Genomic DNA, 23,533 nt, shown 5'->3' on the forward strand with positions numbered 1-23,533 from the left:
GGTCACTCTGTCGTTTAATTTCAGAATTAACAGTTTACTAAACTCAGACTTTCTTCCTGGGTCAGTATAATTCTTTCAGATTGACCTATTAGTGACCATATGTCAATCGAACACAGAGGCAATGATTATATAAAATGAATGACTGAAATCCAAAAATTTCAAAACGTCATTGCCTCAATACTGAATTTCACAGGAGCAATTAAAATGTGTGTAAGGTTATAGTCCCGCTATGCAGACAGATCTAGTTGTATTTGAATTTTTGTGCAATTTTCTGTTTTTAGTTTAGATGAAGGGACTGATTTGAAGGCGACTAGGATCATTAACCAGGCAACTGATTAACTTGATGGCAGCAATTGGAATATGTCCACCAAAAAAATCAGATTTGACATCTTTCGACCACGGTATACACTGTATTGATTTGCATATACAAAACAATTTCCATTTCGTTAAGAAAAAGACCAATTGAATTTCACCATTCTATACATTAGATCATGTACATAAAAAAAACATAAGGAACATATTCAATTAAATTTTTTAATTAGCATTGCTTATTTGAAAATGTATATGTCAATTATGATGAATTTTACTTTACTTGCACATTATACTTCCAGATTTGTTTTTAACTTTTGATTGTTATTTTTCATTATTCGCCAGTCAGTGAAATTTAGCATGTTACGGTAGTTTCGAATGCCTAGACAAACGAGATCGGTGTCTCCTTTTTATTTTTTTTAAATGTTAAATGAAAGCATCCGTTTCAAAAGTAATTCATTATTGAAATATGTTTTTTTTCATTATCATTTAACAGTTGAACCATTTTTTACTAATATAAAAATAAGGAGATGTGGTATGATTGCCAATGAGACAACTATCCACCAAAGTTCAAATGAAGTGGATGTAAGCATTTTTTTCTATATTATTTTTACACTATATGATATGATACTAAGCAAGATATGAACAGACTGTAGTAGTTTTAGTTGAGAGCCCGGAACCAAGTTCAATTGTATATCATTTCAGATCAGTAAATATGGAACAAACTGTTGAAAGCTCACTAAAAAAATAATCTTTGATTTCTACAAATAGGCCATTTTCTCACAGTCGAGTGTTCTGTCAGCCTCTTTCAAAAACCGTTGTGATAGTACATGAATAGCAAACAAATTAAATGATAGTCGAATTTATTTTAATAGTTAACATATTTTATTGTCTAACGATACAAGTAAACAACTTAAAAATCCACTTCAAAAATTTAAAAAAAAATACAAAAATTGAAGATGACAGCAAATATATATTGAAGTACAATTAGAAAGATATATACAAAAGATAAATTATGGATAAACATAAACTATAAGTTTGGTTCGGAAATGAGACTGCTTGATACGAGTACATAAGATACAACAATATCAATCGAAGAATCATTTTGTATGGCGTATGTAACAATGGATATTTTATAAAGGATTGTGTTTTGTTTAACATCCAAATCGTATGTTCCAAATGAAATTCGTTCTATGGAAATTAAAAATAAGTGTTAAATATGTTCAATAACTCATTTCTAGAATTTGTGTAGAGTGGATTGTATTCTAAGAAAAAAATGAATCGAATCTTCTATGAATGGATACTCACGAGCACAGCTCGGGTCATTTATCAAATAAGCTTGTTTAATGTCTATATAATGCCTTTTTTATTATTATTTGTTTCTCTTTTTTTTTGCAATACAAAAAATGAAAAGTAGACATTATAGAGGAAAGTAAAATTCAAAATAATAAAAATTAGGACATAGAGTGGGTGACGCATATTCGCCGCAAAATTCGTTCATTTCCACCTACATCTGACCTAAATTCGAAGTTGAAACTTTTTATGTAGGTTTCAGAAAGTTTATTATATGAAAAAAATGTTTGATAAAGGAATTCTCTTCAAAACATTGGTTATATGTTTTAAAAATGAACGCAAACTCAAGAGGAAATCAAGTTGTTCTTGAACCACGGTGGACACATTTTCGCCGCAATGTATGATATGACCATCCCCATTATCCTTGTATATTATAAAAACAATTGTTTGCAATTACATGAATTAGCTTGAGAGATCATTCCTATACGATTTTTCTAACAGATATTTACTTTATGACTGCGCATGCGTGCCATATAAATCTTACATAATTGCCAAAATCGTTCAAAAACACCTGCGTATTTCTTTATATGTGCGAATAACATTGGAAATGGGATAAAGAGGTATATCAACAGTTCAAACATTACAAACAGCGTTTATCATCTTTTTAGGCAAGTATTGGGTAAAGGCACACGAAATTTAAAGAATAAAATAGCAAAAACGGCGAAAATGTGTCCACGGCGAATATGCGTCACCCACTTTACAGGGACAACATTATTTATGTTAGCACCTCCAACTATGTTTTTTTTTTCTCTCATTTTTTCCCCATTTATTCCACAAAACAATATACTAGATCTATAGCTTTGCATGAGGGTCAGAATCAATATTTTCATAAACTAACGAATAATTTATTCCAATAATATGGCACTTGAAGAGCAAACAAATGTACTAGAGTGTCTACTATGATTTACGTTATATACACTATATAATAATTAAAATGTGATACATAGACCAGCCTTTTATTCTTAATTCAGTAAGGACCCCGATGAGCTTGTAGTGCCAACCTTCTATGCACAAAAGTGACTCTCAACCTGACGAATATTTAGAAAAAAGTATATTATTCAACATATTTCCAAGCAGTTTTCAAATTGAAAAGAAAACAGTTCATCTTGTATTTCTTTGTCGGTATCTTTGATCGTTCACTCGTCCTAAATAATCATAAAGTACTTGTCACTGGACGTTTAGCAAAACACAATCAACCAATCATCAACGATCGTTCACGTGTGGTATTCGTATTACGGGAATATGAACGACGCTATATATAGTGTTGACGTCACATTAAATTTTGTGACGTCTTAAATTTAGATTCAAAGTTCGAAAAAAGTAAACAGTATACATGTCTATGTACCATGACGTATGTCCTCATTAATATAGATATGTCTCGATCAGGTAAGTTGTTTGATACTTTGTGTTAATTCGAACTGCTACCCTGTTGCAATGAATACACTTTTATACTTTTTATTTGTTAGTACGAGAGAGTCGCAGATAGGTAAAAAAATGACCTACATTGGGGTGTGTCCAATAGTCCATTCTGACAACCCATTGGCAATACAACCCTTTACTCCGGCGTTTTGCATGCGCCGATCTGCATTTCACTTGCGCCGATTATTTCTTTCATTTGGGCCAATTGGTTTACAGGTAAATTACAGGTGGAAACTATTTTTATTTATCATTATAAACTTCTTCCGCTAGCCAGTTATACATATGTTATGAATTATCAATTAAAACAACTGTTGCCCCCTGCCCACAATGGGGAGGTGGAAGTAGGATTTCGAGGAAAACAAGTCAATTCTAAGGTTAAAAGCACTCTGTTTACATCCACTAAAATAACTATAGCAATAAAATATCAAACGATATAAAAATCTATTTACAGCCTTTAAAATATCAAAGGACAATAAAATCTCTTTATGCCATGAAACTGCTGCCTAGTTTATATGTTAAAGTAGGCCATGAAAAAAGCACAGCACTAAAATGCAAAAAGGAGCAAATGGAACTTGAAATTATTGAATCGGCGCAAATGAAACAACCAAATCGGCGCAAATGAAAAGGAAAATTTATAAAATCGGCGCAAATATCATACGCCCCTTTACTCTGTCAACCATTTATCCGATAAACAATTTGTTTGTCTGGTTTAATAGGAAAGTTAAAAACAATAATCAAATTATGTTTTATTATTCTTTTATATCGATAGTGTAGCCCACTTTGCACAAAAGACCTATGAAACTGGTACCGTCAATTGCTGTCCCTATTTAGTACACTAATAAAAAAATCTTGGTGTTTATGCAGTTGACCATAAAAACCTTCTATATAGTAACAGACAATATTTAAAAAACATAATGAAATTTAAAAACTAAATGAACTGCTACGGCATAGGTCAGTAGTAGGGCCTATAATACAAAAATCTGGCGAAAACGGGAAAACATTTAATCAACAACAATTCATGAAACAACTATTTTCGTATTCCTGGTCGGTAATTGTGCTATCTAGGTTCATTTGTTTAGTAGGCTGATGTATTTATAAAATACATGTATACTAGATACGGTTTTATGGTGTCAGACTTCACACTTACATGAAAGTCTTTTAAGGTACCACCAGGTGAAACTTCAGAATACCACGAACATAAAACGCACATACAAAATGCAGATATTTCTGTATTTGATTGTAAAAACTCCATTCAAATCGGACAGGAAATAACTTTAAAAATTTGTTTCATATGAATATGTAGCGTAATTTTGGAGTGTGAAACACTTTTGACCTCTGACTGGACAAAGTATTAACGTCAATAACTGATCAAAGACCAACGTGAAAAAGCTAGCCTAAAGAACTGTTGTATGCCAAACTCGATATGTAGTAAATTATTCATTTTTAAATTGCCGACAATTTTTTTTTTTGCGCAGGGGAATAACTCATGGGTATGGCAAACTGTGTCCCTGTCTAATAAACTCTATTGAATGAGGATGGTGTTTTTTGCGGTTTTGACAATAATTTTTACTTCGAAATTGCATTACATTGTAAAAATGGGTTGCAAAAATAGGTAATTACGAATTGATTTTTTTAAGTAGGAACAAAATGTTTTCATAAGATTGTATAGACAGGGGAATAGTTTGTTTGACCTGGGATTTGTCTCTGTTTGAAAAAATCGAAAATAGGAAAAAAACGTAGGTAATTGGAAAATGAACTATTGTCTAGAATATTTTCCAGATTTATATAGTCCGTAGATTAACCAGACATGTAAAATGAGAAAGACCAACAAGTAACAAATGTTGTTTATTCGTCTTTCTATACAAAAAGAATGAAAGAATAGAAGATGAATGTCAACCAAGGAACACTTGCTTATTAGCCTTTTTAAAAACTGTTAGAGAAGGGGAAAAAAATTGAAGGGATTGTCAAATTAGTAAATTTTTAACAAAAGATGAATGTCAACCAATGAACTATAATTACTTGTGTGTCTTTCAAATGTTAGAATAGTAGTATAGGAAGAATATAAAATGGCAAACAAGACTGGAATATTTGCATGTATTTGTCTTTCAAATATCAAAATGAAAACAAAATGAATGTCAAATTAGCAACTATTACACATTCGTCTTGTCTAATAAAGAAAAAAAAGTCGAATACCCAATTAATCAGCCGAATGTCAAATAGCAATGGAAGTTGACTGTCAAATCAGTCAATTACATGTTTCTCTTTTGTTAGTTAAAAAAGAAGAAAGTTAAATATAAATAAGGAACACTTGTCTAAGGCTACTGTTACGACAATAGAAACTCGTTCATTCTTCAAATGACTTATAGTGGGATTGAGTCATGGATTGTGGAATGTTGTTCTCGTTGATCTTTTTCAGTAATGCACTTATATTGTTTGCAATACACGCACGTCAAAATCATTAAACGCATTTCATTTCTGAGTTTTGCACTCATTGCAATGTAAATAACAAAATTAGAGGCACATGCAATCACTGTGAAAAGTTTTATAATTTCAATGAATAGTTTCAGATCTTTTAAATCGGCATCTCCGTAGTCTATGACGGTATTTATCATGTAATTCATCTGTTCTGTATACGGCGAGGAAGCCAGTATTAATGATAATAGATGGTCAAGTAATGACTTGTACAGACCAATAGAACACTCGGTGTATTCTGAAAAATGGAAAAAAGTTGAGTCCATGCATAGTGTCCAAACACTAGCGACTTCATCCTCAGTAATAGCCTTAATTTTCATGTTATCGGTAAGATTTGAAATAACTTGATTTATCAGTTCACTGTAACCCTGAACGACAGAATTGCGGGCTCTGCTTGCAAATACTTTATCGATGTCATATTTCATAAATTTAAATATTGACAAGCCCATGGTTAATTCAGATGCATTCGTACAACTTTTATTGAAAGCTGCAAGTGCGATTCGATCATCTGTATTAACGATCATGGAGCAATACGTTGATACTACAATTTCGGTCATAAGATCTTGACTTGTACCTTTGAAAAAACTAGGATTTATCAGTGTTGAATTTAAAATGTTGTCATATCGCTGTCTAATGGACATTTTTTTAGTCATGTGCACGCTTCGGTCAAACTGGGTTGTGTGTTTATCCGTTGTTGAAAATGCTATTATATTTTCTAGAAGTTTAGCTACCCTTTCCTTTTTTAAGTCGTCTTCTTCTCTAGAACCGCTCCGACTAGAACACCCGGTTTCTATATCCATCGCTATGCGTGTTGTCATTCGTTGCAAACAATCGTGTGCATCTCTTTCTATATCTGTCCGAACTTTTTTCCTAATGTATGACGTTTTATCTGTTCTTTCCCAGTATGTATTAGAGACCGTTCCATTGATGTAAAGCCGAGGACATTCTGACACTACAAAAACTACAAGTACACAAAGGATCAGTATACAGGAATTTCTTTCGTATTTTGAAAATGTATTCTTTCCTCTCAGTTGTTTCCGCTTAAATAGTTTATACGTTATATAGACAGTAGAAGTTAACATAGCTGCCACTGCTAATGCCAACAACACAGTGTAGAGGAGTGGGTACGATGTCAGGGCGTAACTTTCTAATTCTTCTGTTGGCTTTAGCATTTTACATATATCGTTTTGTGCTTCACCGAACTGAACCAATAATGCTCGAGGTAGATGTATTGAGAGTGAAAAAAAGAAACATACACAGCATACTATTGCAGATATCTTTGGCGACATGTTTGAACGAGCCCATATTGGAAACGCAATGGCGATCATTTTCTGTAAACCTAGACACGTTGTTAGCAGTACAGACGTCAAATGAAAATTATCAGCCATTGGTGTGGTCCAGTAGTGTATGATACAATACGGGGGTGGTAAATCAACAACTTTGCTTGTAATATATCTGTAAAACGGGGCGAAAATAGGTTCAATGCCATAAAGAAAAAAGGCAGTGAGACCATCGGCAAGTGCTAATCCCTGCATGAGTACTGTCGATGTTGATATAAGTTTTTTCGAAGTAAGTGTCCAACAGACAATTATGTTCATCAAAATAGCCAAATATGATACTAAAGGTCCAAAAACAATGTTCAGCCCGAAAGGTATTCGCTGATATAAAAGAACAAACATTTCTTCTTTATTTTGTATTCTAATTCCGTTCTTACTCCATTGATGTCAAATATCTGAAATTTAAAATTAACATGAGTAAGGGAGTAACACAATTGTTAATGTCAAAAATGGGGGTTATTTGACATAACTATTGTAACAATAATATTGCTTATCAATTTAAATTGTCTAAAATAACTTACAGAGAGATGATCAATGATGTATGGCCTGTTCCAGGAACTAATTGAATTATATATAACTCAGACATCTATTATATATAACATCCATTTACTTTTTACATGAAAACACCGACATTATAACTTCCCTCCTATTTCAAATTTAAAGAAGCAGGAAGTCTGTTTTTAGTGCATGGAGCATGCTCATGCAGTGTTGGAAATAAGCTACATATAATGGTAAAGGCATGCTATAAAGTTTGCGGCGAAGTTCCAGCAAACTTGGGACCTGCTGTAAAGTCTGTTTACAAAGTTCCTTCAATTTTAAGAAAGTAAAGAGCTTGCGGTAATCTTTTACATTTGTTTGCCGAAAGGTCGCTGCTAGCGGCGAACACTGGTGAACAACTTTCAGGTCTTCTGGCGAACTAAAAGGATTGCGGCAAGTTTGCTGCAACCTTACCGCAAGGTTGCAGCAAACATTCACTTTTCATAAGGGATTACATAACCAGCTGATAAATTTTTTACACAAGCATCGTAGTGATGAATTTTATAAAAATAACTCCAACCCTTTTATATATATAGCAGTGGCCAGGGCTAGTTACATCTCAGGATTAGGTCAACTCATTATTGCAGAATATTCAATGAATATACATTTATCGTCTAATTGAATCTATCGGATAATGTGATATTTTTGGCTGGCATTTTGGGTATCCGACTTGCCGGAGTCTACTGTAGTAAGAAAATTTTGAAGATAAGCCCCAAATAAACGATCAGTGAAATCATGGACGAAGCAATCGGAGATGCTGAGGTTGATGATCCTATTGATTATGCCTTAACGAATGGCAACTTTTCGGCAAAGCTGTCAACATTGGAGAATAGTGACCCTGTCAAACTTGAAAACGTTTTACTTCATTGTCATAATTTTGTCTGAAATTTTATCTTATTGAAGACTTTATTTTTAAATGTTTTAAAATATGGTTTTGATATACTTTGTTTTGAAGTTCAAAGAAAGATCCTGTTTGATTCTAGTCACTTGAGAATATGTCTAGTCATGTATTGTGTTCATATCTCAACATGTTCAATAAAGTTATATAATTAAGTTAGAATGTGACAAATTTTAAAAGTACATCAAAACTTTATTTAGAATTAAGAAAAACATGGTTTAGAAAATACCTAATGATATATATATATATATATATATATATATATAGTTCAATGATGTGGTATCTTAAAAAAAAAAACTGAAGCATCTTTCAACCCACTGAGTGCATGCATCTTGATTTGCTTGGTCTTTAACCTCTGTTCCTGTATAAAGGATATAATCTTTGAGTAAAAATGGTCTGAATCATGCTTTAAAATCTATCTACTTTGAACTTTGTACAAATTCAATATAGAAAACCATATCAAGGAATAAAATAAAATAATTTGCCAACCTACCTACCCATACCCTGAAAACCTCAGTCGGGAAGGGGAAACAAAGATAATTTTAAAGTTTGCCTAACTTAACAACAGTTTTATTTATTTGAATGTGATAACCTCTGAATTACAGGCTCCTGACTTGGGGCCGTCACGACTAGAATGACCTGAGACAGTGCTGTAAAAGCACGACATAATATTTAACTGTATAATAAAACAGTTTGAAATGACTTGTTTCATCAGATTGGCACGTAGCACCAACACAAACAAACTTATATAAAAACAAAAGACACAAAGTACCGATCTAAAAGTAATTACTGAAATCTAGTTCAAAGACAATTACAACCAATAAATATTTCATATTCTCCCAGAGTAGTGTATCAATCAGGACACGTCCAACGGATTTAGTGTAAATACAGTATGAAAAAAGAATGAACTTGTGCAATGCCAAAATAAAAGTGTTCAAATACACACGGTTCAGTTTAGATGCTAAAAAATATTTCCTCAAGAGGCTATTTCTATCATAAAATTAATATGGAAAATCTACTTACAGTTAAAACTTTTGAAAGTAAACGCTAGGATATAATGTACGAAGAAGATACATATCTGTTCCAGTTAAACGAAGATATATAAGAGTCAGATGTCCATGAAAGAACTTTTCCATTTCTTCAAAAGAGCATACCATAACTTAGGCCTGTATTTAAAACTTTTTAATGATTTATGTTAGGAGTATTAAGTACGGTTAATCTTCGAGTGTGAGTTAGAATGTTAGTAAGTATCCAAGTAAATCTTCGAGGTTATATTCTACTGACACGTAAAAATTGTAGTCCGATTAAAATTCGAGTTCTGGAAAGGGCAACATTTCGAAGGTTTTCTATAAAAGGTTTCTAAATGCACTGATTTCAATTTTTACTCTGACAACAACGTTGATTGACAAGTACTAGTAAAGTAATTGCCTTTTTGATTGAATTATGTATTTAAAACAATTCATATACTCTTAATTGCCATTACGAGAGTAATTAACGGTTATCTAAATAGTATGTTAAACAATCCTTGCCCTTTAACTTCGAATGTCCCGAATGTTTACATTTCTGTGTGACCGATAACCATGGATAAGTTAAGTTTGTCCGATGTTACAATAGATTGCACTTATCAACGAATTAAGTTTCGTATGTTACAAAACGGCAAAAAATACTCAGGCTCAGGTTTATTCCAGGATTTTGAAAAGAGAGGGGCACCAACAAGGCAACGTAAGGAGTGGGACTTGTAAAAAGTCTATGCGTTTACCCTATGTGTAGCGCCATAAGGGGGGCCTGGTCCCTGCCCCCCCCCCTAAATGTGCCTTTGGTATATAATACTTGAAGTGAATCCAATTAAGTAACTTTTTTAGTTTGATTGCAGCCAGCAATAGCTCTTCTGTGAATTTAAACTTTTATCTTCTATGAATGCAGAACTTAAAAAATCAAATATTTTGTTCTTCCCACGTTCAATGTCAGTTTATCTAGCATAATATTTAAACATTTATTTATATGATATAAAATATAATGAATAACGCTCCAGTTCTGTACGTAAAGCTATATTGGAAGCCTTTCCATGGACACCAAGTACATTGATTTTCGTAATCATATTCTGAACCTTTTAAAATGGAAGTTTATCTGCAGTGTCTAGTATATTTAAAAGTAAGAAGATGTGGTATGATTGACAATAAAGAAGTTAGCAACTGCTACAATAGGTCACCATACGGCCTTCAACAATGAACAAAACCAATACCGTATAGCAAGCTTTGAAAGGCCATGAAATGAAAAAGGTAAAATAATCTAAACGATAAAACTACGGCCTGATTTATGTACAAAACAATAAACGAAAAACAAAACTGATATACAACAACAAACGACAACCACTTTATTACAGACTCCTGACTTGGGACAGGCACATACAGAATGTGGCGGGGTTTAAATATGTTTGCTGGCGCCAAACCCTCCCCCTTATCTAGGAAAGTGGTGTAACAGTAAGAACAAACTATAAAAAAATCAGTTGAAAAAGGCCTTAACTCATCAGATCATTACAACTCTGCTTTTATCCTCTTTTTTGTTTTTGTTTATTATAATGTTTTTTTCACAATTCAAATAAGTTTGACGAAGGCGTACATTATTTTTGTCTTTTTGAAATATTTTACGATGAAACCTTAGTAAACGACAATCATAAGACATTCATTGCTTTTTTTTTTCTTTTTTTTATTTAGCTCTCCTCTTTCTTTTATTTATAGAAGGACGAGAACTTTCCTTTTTTTAGTTTGTGATGCTGCACATTGCATCTACATATATGTCATTAACTGACGATACTAATAAATCAATATCATTACGTCATCATCTTGTTTATTAGACGTGTTAGTAAAGTCAATACGATTTTGACGCTGATGTTAAATACCAATACCACTACAGGCTATAGTGGGGACCATCTCAAAAAGAACAGATAATCATTCAATATAGTTACCTGTATGGGTTTGTTTGATAATGCTGAGATGATTTTTAAACAATAAAATAGTAACGATTTATTCCGCAATACACGGACGAGGATCCAGAAAAACAATATGATCATTATTCTCAAAATTGCATTGTTTCATAGAAGAGATCGATTAAGTTTAAGATCGGTGTTCCCCAATTTCTTTCTATTTTGTTGAACGACTACAAAGAAAATCTTCAAAGTGATTAAAATAAATGAATAAAAAAAAACACAGGAATCAAATCATATTCGAATCCGATTTTTTTACTCTACATCAATATTTGTTCAAAACGTTCGTTTATTTAAAATGTATTTAAAGAAATAATTGTCATTTCGGGGCCTTTCTTAGCTAAAATTATATGCGGGATGGGTTTTGCTCCATGTTGGGGGTCTGTCATACGGTGACCTATAGTTGCAAACATTTACGTCCTTTGGTCTCTGGTAGATATTTGTCTATTTTGCCAATCATTATACCACATCTCCTTATTGTATATCATTTTCTAGAATAGATAAATGTGTTACACAGCAGCGTAAAATTCTACAAATAAACCAAACTAGAAATGTGTACTTGACAATTAAAAAAAAGACTGAAACAAAAGCGTTTTCAATTTGATTATCTTTATATTTTTATTTTATCTAGAAAGGTCACTGGGAATTTAATATAATGTTGAAAAGCGACAATACCTAAAAAACGTTAAAATGTGTGAATTAATTATTATTATTCGCATTTTCCCTGACATTTTCTTTCTATCAACTTAAATCAGTTAGTTTTTCGGAAAAGAGAGGTTATCGAATGAAGTTTTAAAAGATTACAACGTTTGGACATTATCAAGCATGTTAAATTTACATTTCGTTGAAGGGTCGGAAGTTGTTTTTTTTTTCTTGTTATCACGGTTTCCTCCACCAACAAAACAGAACACCACGATTGAATTGAGATATTGTTGAAAGTGCCGTTAAACTTTCAAATGGAGAAGTTAATGTTAGTATCTTTGGGTCAGGAGGTTATTTTGAAAATGGAATATTCATTTTCACCTCTGCTAAATTATATGTCGGGCATTTTTTTTTTCAATTTGCTTCATTTTGTTTTGCATTAGATTCACTATACACTCCGCTTTCTAAATTGGACGGTATATAGTGATGGGTGAATGGGTCCATCCGTCCGTTCTTTCGTCCCTCTGTCTATTCATTGCATTCATACCCAGATAGAAGTAGACAATACGAATCACATATAATTCGTGAAAAGTGGTTTTCTTGAACATTAAAACGATGCGCAGCAAGACAACTTTCTTCTGTAGCCCCCTGCTTCTTAAAGTTTTATATATAGAAATAGCATTTTATCCACTTGTGTCCACTTTTTATTTATTTTTTTATATAAAGATATAACGATGTGTTCAGATTAGTACTGGTTTGTTTAAGCCACACATACGCGTCCCTGTATCCCAGAACACAAAATGCATGCCAACAACTATATTTTGCAACGAAAATAGGACATATCTTTTGTGGAGAGACAAACTGAGTTATTTAACTATTAAACATATTCTATTCATATCGCTTAATATATATATTTGGACTTGTGGCCGTAAAATCCGTCATTCTCATTCTTGACTCTTACATATATTTTTGTTAAGTTTTGTTTTGCACTCTTAAATCAAACAAATACAAATTAATGTATGAATATATGAAGATCTACGTAAGGCCAATGTACATCTTGAAATTTGGAGTCGACGTTAACTGTTCGCTTCATGTTGTATCAAACACACCACAAAGCTAAACTATTATACTACGCCGGGATACTTTTCAGTGCAATTGCATTTTGAGAAAGTCCACACTTTAATCTTGTATCGATATTGGTATTTAACATCAACGCAGTATTTAAATCCCTTTCCTAACACGTCTATTACACTTACTATATCGTTTACTGACTCTTTTTGAAATAGAGCATTATGATAATTGAGTGTACCATATTTAGGTAGAGACGCAAGAGTTGTCCCTCTTTGAGTGTATGATTAAAGCATAAGGTCAGAAAACTCCGGCAGAGAACAAATGCAAATACAAAATACAAATACAAAGTTTTTTATTGTCAATTATGACGCCCAATAATTTGAGCAGCACAATTAAGTTCAATTTCATACAAGTGATTACATATTGATTACATTGATTATTAACAATTAAACAAAATCAAGTCTTTCTCAGCAGAATAATTTCTACAGTAGTTTTACAATATAATATAGATGGACAAACTACCGGTGACTAAACTGTATCTAGAATTAAATTTCTCTCTTTGAATAAAGTACACAATAATAAACTTACTTTTTTAATTATAACATTATCCTCAGATGACATTAACCATATTAATTTTGATTTATTTGGGAGGCTTTTAAAGTTTTTGTTAACCTTATTAAAGTAATTTATATATTCAGATCTTTTATTTTCTAAAACAGGACACTGAAGAAGAAAATTTCATCTTCAACTTCAGTGTTGCATAATTTACATATTCTATCCTCCACTCGAAGCCCCACATATCTGCCTCTTTCAATTTCTAATTTATGTGCACTGACTCTGAACTTAGTGAGCAGTCGCCTATCATCCTCATTTAAAATTAATAAGTATTTTTCCATACCAATATTTTCTTTAAATAATCTGTAAGTTCTTAGTTTATTTCCATGCTGTTTATTTTTGTCTATCATTGTAAAGTTCAGATTTCCAAATACAAGAATATTTCTGTTTTAATTTCCGGTAAATTAGTGATTTTAAATCCATCTTTGAATTTTTAACAAGTTTAAGATCTATATCAAGATATTTCATAAGAATAACAATACAACTATACCAACTATTTTTGTTTAAACTATTTAGTGATCTAGAGACATTCAGAGCTTCAGAGAGAAGGATATCATCAGACTTTAATACATATTTATAATATCTAAACATATTTAAAATTACTTCAAGAAATAAGGGATATCTTCCCATTTCACCCAATACAGCTATATTTGTAGATTTCTTACCTAAACCCATAGAAAATTTACAGAATTTGACATGAATACTTTCTGGTTTCATGTCCTTGCATAGTTTAAATAGATTATGTTCATTTTTATTTAGTTTATTTATTACTGAAGCTCCCCATATTTCACTCCCATATAACAACACAGGTTTCACAGTATGATCAAATATATGTGAAAATGTGTTTATTTTAGGTTTATATATAAGTTAAAACTTTTTTTATATTTAAATAAAGCTTTCAATCCCCTTTTATATAAATCTTCTTTAGCCTCTGTAAAGCTTCCACTTGCACTTACATAAATTCCTAAATATTTATAACCCCTAGCCCTTTCAATAGGTACATTATTAACATTAAATATTTTTTCATACAGTTTTCCTGTTTTATTAAATCCTACTGATTTAGTTTTCTTTATATTTATTTGGAGCCCTAATTTATCACAGTAGTTATATAGTTTATCAATACACTTCTGTAAACCATCAGCTGTTTCTGACATCAATACTAAGTCATCTGCATACAATAAGCAATTAAGCTGTAAGGAATTTCAAATAGCAGGTTTACAGGTCTCATCAAATGAGTCAAGAATATCATTTATAAAAATTTTAAATAAAGTGGGACTTAAATTATCCCCTTGTTTGACTCCTATGTTAGATGTAAAGTTTTCAGTCATAGAATATTTGTCTACCTTTACACAAAGTTCAATATTATTATACATATCTTTTAGAGTGTTATAAAATAAATCACTGACTCCAATATTTCTCAGTTTATAAAAGAGTCCATCATGACTAACAGTGTCAAAGGCTCTTCTTAGGTCAACAAAGCATGTAAAGAAATTTTTATCGCCTTGTTGAGTATACTTTTCTATAATAGTTCTCAAAACTAAATGATGATCACTGGTGCGCTTGCTTTTACAGAAACCAATTTGTTCCGGTTTAATAATATTTCTACTTGCCAAAAACTTCTCTAAACGAATATTTAAAATTTTCACAAATAACTTGCCTAAACAACTTCCAATGGTAATTCCTCTATAATTTGAAGGGTCGTCTTTTGAACCACTTTTGAATAAAGAAACTATATATCCTTTTGCCCAAATTTTGGGAAAATTAAGATACTATTAAACAATTTTTGAAAACAAGGAACTAAATATATTTGACTGGACTTTAACATTTCATTTAAAATTGAGGCAAAACCACTGGCTTTTTTTATTTTTTAGTGTACTAATCGCCTTTTCTATTTCTGTTTTTGAAATCAAATTATCAAGTTCAGTATTTTTTCTCTTTCCATATCTTTTAGCTTATCTTTTAAATAATCACAGGACGCATTGGTCTCTTTTTCATTTAAATTTTTAACATAAGAAAACCAAGCATCTGTTGACACATCAGATGTGGAATTCTCCCTATTTGTATCTGATAACTCATGAAGCAGTGCCCAATATTGACTTGGATTATCGTCTTTTAAATTATCTAATTTATCTATTAAATCTTGTCGAAAATCCCTTATTTTTTTCTTTCTTGTTTTTCTGTAATGTTTTAAAAGACTGAAAAAAGATGACCTTATTACTGGATCAAAAGGATATTTTTGTAACAATTTTTCTTTATATCATTTAGGTTATTTTTTAATTTAGATAATGAAGCATCTAACCAATCGGGTTTTTTTCTGTACATTTTGTTTTAACTTGCTTGTTGATTTTTTAGTAGGCTTTTGTTTTAGTAATAAATTTGCTGCTTCATAGAATATAGTATTAACATCTTTAATCATATTATTAATATCAGAATGGTAATCAGTTTTATTAAAATTCAAAATTTTTTATTGCATACCGCCTGAAGATAATGCTTCCTGAAATAATTCAGAAGAGTTCTCATTCCATTTATAACTTTTTAGAGACATCTGAGTGTGACATGTATCTCCTTTTATTTTACACTGTATGTTCAATAACACAGAAGTCTGACAATGATCGGAGAGATCGCCCAATAAGTTATGGACTTTAAAAAAACATACCTTTGATAACAAATTTTCTGATACAATAAAATAGTCTACAACGCTATATCCATTTGGAGTATAGCATGTTAATTGGCCAATAGAGTCTCCAGTAGTTCGTCCATTTAAAATTCTAAGACCTGTTTCAATACAGATATCATTTAAATATTTACCCCTAGACAAGATAGTTTCGTCCATACTAAAACGTACAGGTACATTTATATCTGGATCAAAGTTATTAAAAATCTGGTTTACACCATTTCTATTATCCCCCTCAATAAAATCTGGTTGTTTAGTACCTGTTCTAGAATTCAAATCTCCTGCTAAAATTGTACTTCCACTTTTTGAATATTTCTCAATATCTGTTTCCAAAAGGTCAAAAATTTCCTCATCTAGAGATAGTGTGTAAGAAGAATTAGAGGGTGGATCATAAATGAAACAAAGATATATATCCTCAGTTGTGCTGAAAAATGTGCTACAAAGTTTTAACCATATGTAATCATTAGTTTTGTGTTCTAAAAATTTAACCCCAGCTTTCAAGTTTGATTTTACAAGAACTGAAATTCCTCCCGATATTTTATTTGACTTTTTGGATTTTGCTCTTGATAAATGAACTGAATTAAACCCATTAATAACTAATGATTCCTCCTGGGTACAATGTGTCTCCAATAAACAAATAATATCCTTTGTTTCTATTTCCCCTAAAAATCTATAGTCTTGATATTTATTGTACCCTTTACTTTTAAAACCATTTATATTCCAGCAACTGATATGTAATTTCGATTTCTTTGTGAATAAACACATTTTTTATCTCGACACCAAGTTTTTATACTATGTACAAAGAAAATTATATACCAATGGTTAACAAGAACAATTACAATTATATATTACATGTAATAAGAAAGATAACTCTTGTAATCTTATATATTGACTTGTCTGACTACTGATAATTATCAAAGAAAAAATTTAAAACTTCTTACACTATACATCTAAGCTTTTCACTTTGTTTATTTACATACTTTCATAGACTTTCTATCTGATAATTAGGCTTTTATCAAATGTTTTAGATATAGTCTATACATGTATCACTGTACTTTAACTGACTTCTTATGAGTTATAACATTTATCATTATTATTACCAAACATGCATGCTTAATTTTTAACATTTTTCAGTCAAGTGAATCTCCTTTATAAAAATAACAGTCAATCAGTACAGTCATGACATTTAAAACAAATGAGTTTTTGATGCTAGCATATAATCAACTGATCTTTGACCATTGAAATTGTAAAAAGTGTAAGATCCCAATAAGTCACATAGAAATCTCCCATAAAGAAGTCTAAATTGCAAATCTTTAGAAAGGGATATAAGAAGGTTGTCATGTAGGTTTACTCCTTTATCAAATTAACGTCTTACTAAGGGAATATCATGGGAATAATTTATAGGGACATGACAGTCATTGACGTTTTCATTGCCATCATCATTTTGGATGCAGTCTAGTAGTCAGTTTTATTTCATATATGGTTTTATATAACAAAAACACAAATAAACTATGTAAGAGAATCTAAAGATTTGTTTATCCATCTTCAATATTGAAAATTTTTATCTTTTTAATTGAGTTATTTTAAAAGGTTTCGTATAAAATGAGGTGGTGTTCAACCGTACACAAAATAAACAAAACCATTCATTTACGTTCTAATTAACATCATAATACGCGCTTCAATCAATGTAAGAACATCATACTTAATATAAAAATAAGTAAAAGATGTGGTATGGTTGCCAATGAGAAAACTATCCACAAGAGACCAAAAGACGTAGATGTAAGCAACTATAGCCGTATAGGTCACCGTGCAGTCTTCTACAATGAGCAAAATCTATACAGTCTGGTCTGGTCACGCATTGCTTTCGCGATCAAAATAATTCGTTTCCTGATCATTCACGATCAATTTTGATAAACAATTAACAACATTCTTCTTTTAAAAAAACAATCTGAACCTTTTCGTGGAAATCTTCAATTCCATTTTACTGTACTATCTGACACATACAAGATTTAGTCGAATGTGACCATTATCCGATTCAAATGTGTCGCCTTTTGTGTTTTTAAAAAAGAGCACTGCATTTTTCCTATTTCTTAGTGCAAAGTCTTATTGAGGAATAATAATCATTTTGACAGATAAATTTTCTTTTTTTCTGATTTTTTCCGCCTTTTGATAATGCAACGGATTTTTGCACCACTGTTTTTTTTTTTTTGCCTTCACGATCTGACCGCAATGCATGATCACTGTTACATCATTCTTTCACGATAAATTTCCTCGATAAACCAAATGACAGCCATGCATTGGCCTAACGTTTATTTCGTCCTTCCCAATCTGGATTTCCGTTCAATATCTGAAGTCGATCGTAACTTGATGTCAAGTTTCAGTAAGTGAGTCGCCATGTCATAGATTTTTAAAAGATTTCGCATTCAACTTTGACATTTTGATCTCTAAAGAAAATAGACAAAATAATTCCTTTAATTGTTATACATGTACTTACATCTGGGACTATTATACTAATAATGTTAGTATAATAGTCCCAGCTTACATACATCTTATTTAATGAAAACCATTACAATAGCTCAACTTTTCCATAGAATACACCTAGCCTCGAACAACATAAAACACGTTTAAACTAGCTGGCTCTCGGCTGACTACTACACTTTGAGTGCAACGTTATACAAGCGGATTCCAGTCTAAGAAATACCCCGAAACAGACTAGAGAACGTTTGATTCATATCATCTCCATTACCAGCAAAAACTCTTTTACTATATATATACGCTGATTTTTGACGTCATTTAAATGTTTTATTGGCAAATTCTTGGACTGACAGGATCATTGCATGTACATGGATCCGTCTGATTTCTTGTTCACAATATTCAGCCAAATACTTGATAGTAGTCATGCTTACATATGTGACGTGTATCTTTTGTTGAAACGGTTCTTAGAATTGTCTAAATATTGCCATTGTCCAATGATAATAACCGTTCCACAGAGTTTTCTTTAAAACCAAAAAAATGTTGTTGCTAGTTAAATTTGTTTGTATGATTTTACAATACGTTCAAAATACGTTACGCAATTATTGGACTAAAACAATACATTCTTCTAAAATTAGCATACCTAATATACCAATGATAATTCCTATACCTAGTGACTGTTGGTTCCTTTCTCTACCGTATTGTATATATCAGGTTTAGGTTAAAAAGAGATATATTTCTTTTGATATTGTTTTCTGAATTTGAAACAACTTGACACGCAAATGTATTAGTAGTGCCCATTGAAATATTACAAGATTGCGTTTTTCTTTTGTTGTCAAAATAAGTGTAGGTGTGCGGCATTATCGCCTGATGGTTCATCCGAATAATGTGGGTCGTTACACTATCATATCGTTGCTCGAAAGGCCGCTAGAGGCTGCAGAACTATTCGAGTTAGCTTGGAGTTGGTCTTTTTCTTGTATAAAAGACTCAACATATGTGAAATATTTTGTGAAATTTTTGTATCAATCTGATTTGTGGGCCGAACCAGTCAATGAAATGGTTATTCCTGATGTTTCTCTTGTTCTTGTTTCACTTTTCAATGTTGACATTATTGTCTTTTTAATGAATAAACATGCTGAACACATGCGCAACCCATTTCCACTTAAAGTCAATTAAAGGTTACATAAATACGGATTCAAATGAGTTGATTAGCCAATAATACATCAGCGATATTTTTTATCTATTCTTATTTTGACGAAATTGAACCAATCTGACTGCTAATAGCGAAATATCATTTCTATATTTCGCTTTTATAAATGTTTGAAACAAAAAATTAACAATATTTTGATTTTCTGTCTATTTCGTAGTCCAAATAATTATGACGTCTTGAAAGCACAATGCTTGAAAGGCTATTTTAATTTTTTTTCTGTGAAGCCTTCGTAAATTAAAATAGCCTTTCAAGACGTCATAATTATTTGGACTATCTAATTAGTAACTAGTGCCCCTTTAAATCACCCAAATCTAATGACATATTTAGTTATTTACCTTAGTAATGAATCTAATGTGGGTGACTTCGTTATTAAACGTAACTTGGTCTTTGTTATCTGTACTAGTATGAACTTAGTGATTCATCAGCTTTCAGTTTCATTGTCCGTAAAATCTCGATTCTTAGAATAAAAGACACAGGTGATAACGATTTATATTTTTATTACCTTCACAACCCTTCTTGTCATATATATGGTTACACCAGGTAACAAAAAATCACACAACTATACAGATATTTCCTTGTCTCTTCGTTTTTAAAGTTTTTAAAATAAAGGAAGGAAAAATAACAAATATCTTAATTGAGGGTCTATAACTTTTACAGTAAACCCTAAACAGTCTAGTCTAGTCATTCAGGTGAATATGGATGTCGAGCCGAACTTAATAGAATTCCCTTGAAAAATAAAATATTATATTCAATATTCAACTACCTGAACCATATAGTTTCTTCGGAAAATTCTTTGGCATATGATATATTCACTAAATCTGTAGATTCAAACCCTTGGGTCATAAAGGTCAAGAGTCTTTTGTATGGACTTGGAATGTCTTATATCATCAATAACTTTAATTATGTTAAAGGTAATTTAAATTCCATTAAACAAAGAATTAATGACCAATGTTTGCAAGTTCAAAATGCAAATATATTTGAATAAAAAAAGTTAGACTTTTTCAAGAGTGTATACATAATGGGCAGAAAACCACCCTATGTTGATATATTGAAAAAAAGAAGTGACAGAGCTGCAATATGTAAGATCCGTATAAGCGCTCATATACTGATGATTGAAAGAGGGAGACATCTAAATATTCCCAGAAATGAAAGATACTGCTCTGTATGTAATTCTGGTCAAATTGAAAATGAAAAACATTTTCTTTTACATTGTGAAAAATACTCAACTAAAAGGGCCATATTTTACCAAAAAGTTTCAAACATAATCGTTGATCCTACAAAATTTCAAAAAAATGAAAATAATGTAATCTTTTTATTAAATAATAATTCATACACAATCCTAAAATTGACTTCCTCTTTCATTTCAGACAGTCTGAACCTGCGTAAAGCAGAACAAACTCTATAAAATTGTCATTATGTCTAATTCATAATCATTGTTTATAATATTACATATTAATATAGTCATTATTTGCAATACTTATTATGTATGATCAACTATGTAATTAATATACCATGAGCCTTAACCATTTATTGTTGATGAGTTTGTGCTAATAAATATTTGTATTTGTATTTGTATCAACGCTTGATTTAAATCATCCTTGTGTCCCTCAGTCTAACAAGTAGATAATAAATATTTATCTTCACTATCCAATGTTAGTAAAACTGAAATCATTCAGAATACCCAGAAATACCATTTTTCAAATTTATAAACATTATTATCATATTTTTATTTACAAATATCAATTGAGGAAACCAAATTCCAATAGAGTCATAGCATCATAATGGGTAAGACAACATTGAATGATTCATTTTTACGGTGACAAAAACATCCTCATAGTGCAATTCTGGCTTTATGTAAGATGTTGTTTGTGCGCACAAAAAAATGCTTTAATCTCAACACATTTTGTGCCTGTACCAGTTCATACAACCTAGACAATGTGTGTTAGCCTTTATTTGTCTTTGTTCTTACAGCTGGTATTTTTCGGAGGAGTCGAGCGTTGGTGGCATAAGAGACATATAATGTCTGGTGGCATGATATGGTTGTTGTGCTGTCCAATACTTTGGATAATTTTTGTTATTCTTTTTATGTATTGTGCAAGAAAGATTAACGTTGTATGTAATTTTAGTATATACTAGAACACACCCGCGACATCGCCTTTCCGTGACTGAATTAAAGTACCTACGCCTTATTTTAGCCTGGATTTTTAGTATTCGTATTGTCTGATAGAGTCATGCTGATTATAAGGTGCACAGATTTCTCTGCTGTCAAAATCTTTCTGTTTGAACCCGTCCTGGTTTTCTTACTACAACCGGAAACTACATGTGACAATGATTGAATTTAGTAGTGTCAATCCCTGTATAATGACGGAGTTCAGGTGTGATTATGACCCGTGTATATAGCAAATCCCATATACACCGTTTGGTGGTGCGCTTGACAGAGGCGGAACGTACAGATTGGGTAACATGTAACAGGTGACATATATATGCTACTGGTATCGGTGATTATTGGTGATATTGATTATGTGGAAAACAAAAGGTCCTGGGCTCTCGGTCATAAAACTTTACTCAGTACTCGGAGTACAAAATTTGTGCTCGAAACACCAAATCCATAATTTTGGTTGGTTGATTTCTGAGTCTGAGTACGAAAATCGTGCTCGAAAGTTTTATGACCGCAATGGTATAATTTTTAATCTACACTATTGTCCTATATTAGTTACAGTGAAACCTGATTAAACCGAACCCTCAATAAACCGGAAACCTGTCTAATCCAAACTTGTTCTGAAGACCAATCATATCACATTTTATGCATTGTGAACCTGATGAAACCGAATACCTGCCAAAACCGAACAAAATCTCAAGTCCCGAAAGGGTTCGGTTTAGTCAGGTTTTACTGTATATATAATGTTGAATTCTTTGATTCGACGTTTTTACATCATGCCGGCTAACAAATTGGACCTTGTTATTTTAGTAGTATAGATGTTTGTTATGTGAAAATTTTCATAGTTCATGCACCCACTTTAAACATATATTTTTTGTGAATTTTACAATCGTAAACTATGAATGGTTTCCCTATCTACTTTCATATTAATACAAAGAGACTATTTGTTATGTTTCTCTTTTGTAATAAAATGTGAAAATCGATGAAACCATTCAGCGGAAATTTGGCATGCATTCACACGATGATATATCGAAAATGTAACCTGCGACAAATCTTTTATTTTCGCCTCTTTTTGAAGATCTTTTTAGGGGACGATCATTTGATTTTCGGGGAGGGGAGGGGGTGGTAGAAGGAGGATTTTGAAAATAAATAACATGGCCTAGTAAATAAATAATTTTGCGCAAGACCGGCTGAAAATTAATATTTTGCATCACAAAATGCAAGATGGACCAGGATACAGATGTAAACAAAAGTGAAAATTAATTTCCACACGGCGAAGCAAAATAAGCATGCTTAGCGATGTGGTATGATTGCCAGTGAGACAACTAGCCACCAAAGTTCAAATGCAGTGGATGTAAGTATTTACAGGCAACTGTACGGCCT

General features: G+C 31.7%; 1 protein-coding gene across 1 annotated transcript; it reads right to left on the reverse strand.

The window, feature by feature from the left end:
- Positions 1-1,155: 1,155 nt before the first annotated feature.
- LOC127732963 (uncharacterized) lies at positions 1,156-20,546 on the reverse strand. Its single transcript, XM_052242204.1, has 2 exons — positions 20,328-20,546; positions 1,156-7,285 (listed from the first exon to the last, which is right to left on the reverse strand). The coding sequence occupies exon 2, from the start codon at positions 7,230-7,232 to the stop codon at positions 5,442-5,444; it is 1,791 nt and encodes a 596-aa protein (XP_052098164.1). The 5' UTR covers positions 7,233-7,285; positions 20,328-20,546; the 3' UTR covers positions 1,156-5,441.
- Between the last annotated feature and the right edge of the window lie 2,987 nt (positions 20,547-23,533).

The sequence above is a fragment of the Mytilus californianus genome, unplaced genomic scaffold, assembly GCF_021869535.1.
Source record: "Mytilus californianus isolate M0D057914Y unplaced genomic scaffold, xbMytCali1.0.p SCAF_3, whole genome shotgun sequence".
Lineage (NCBI taxonomy): Eukaryota > Metazoa > Mollusca > Bivalvia > Mytilida > Mytilidae > Mytilus > Mytilus californianus.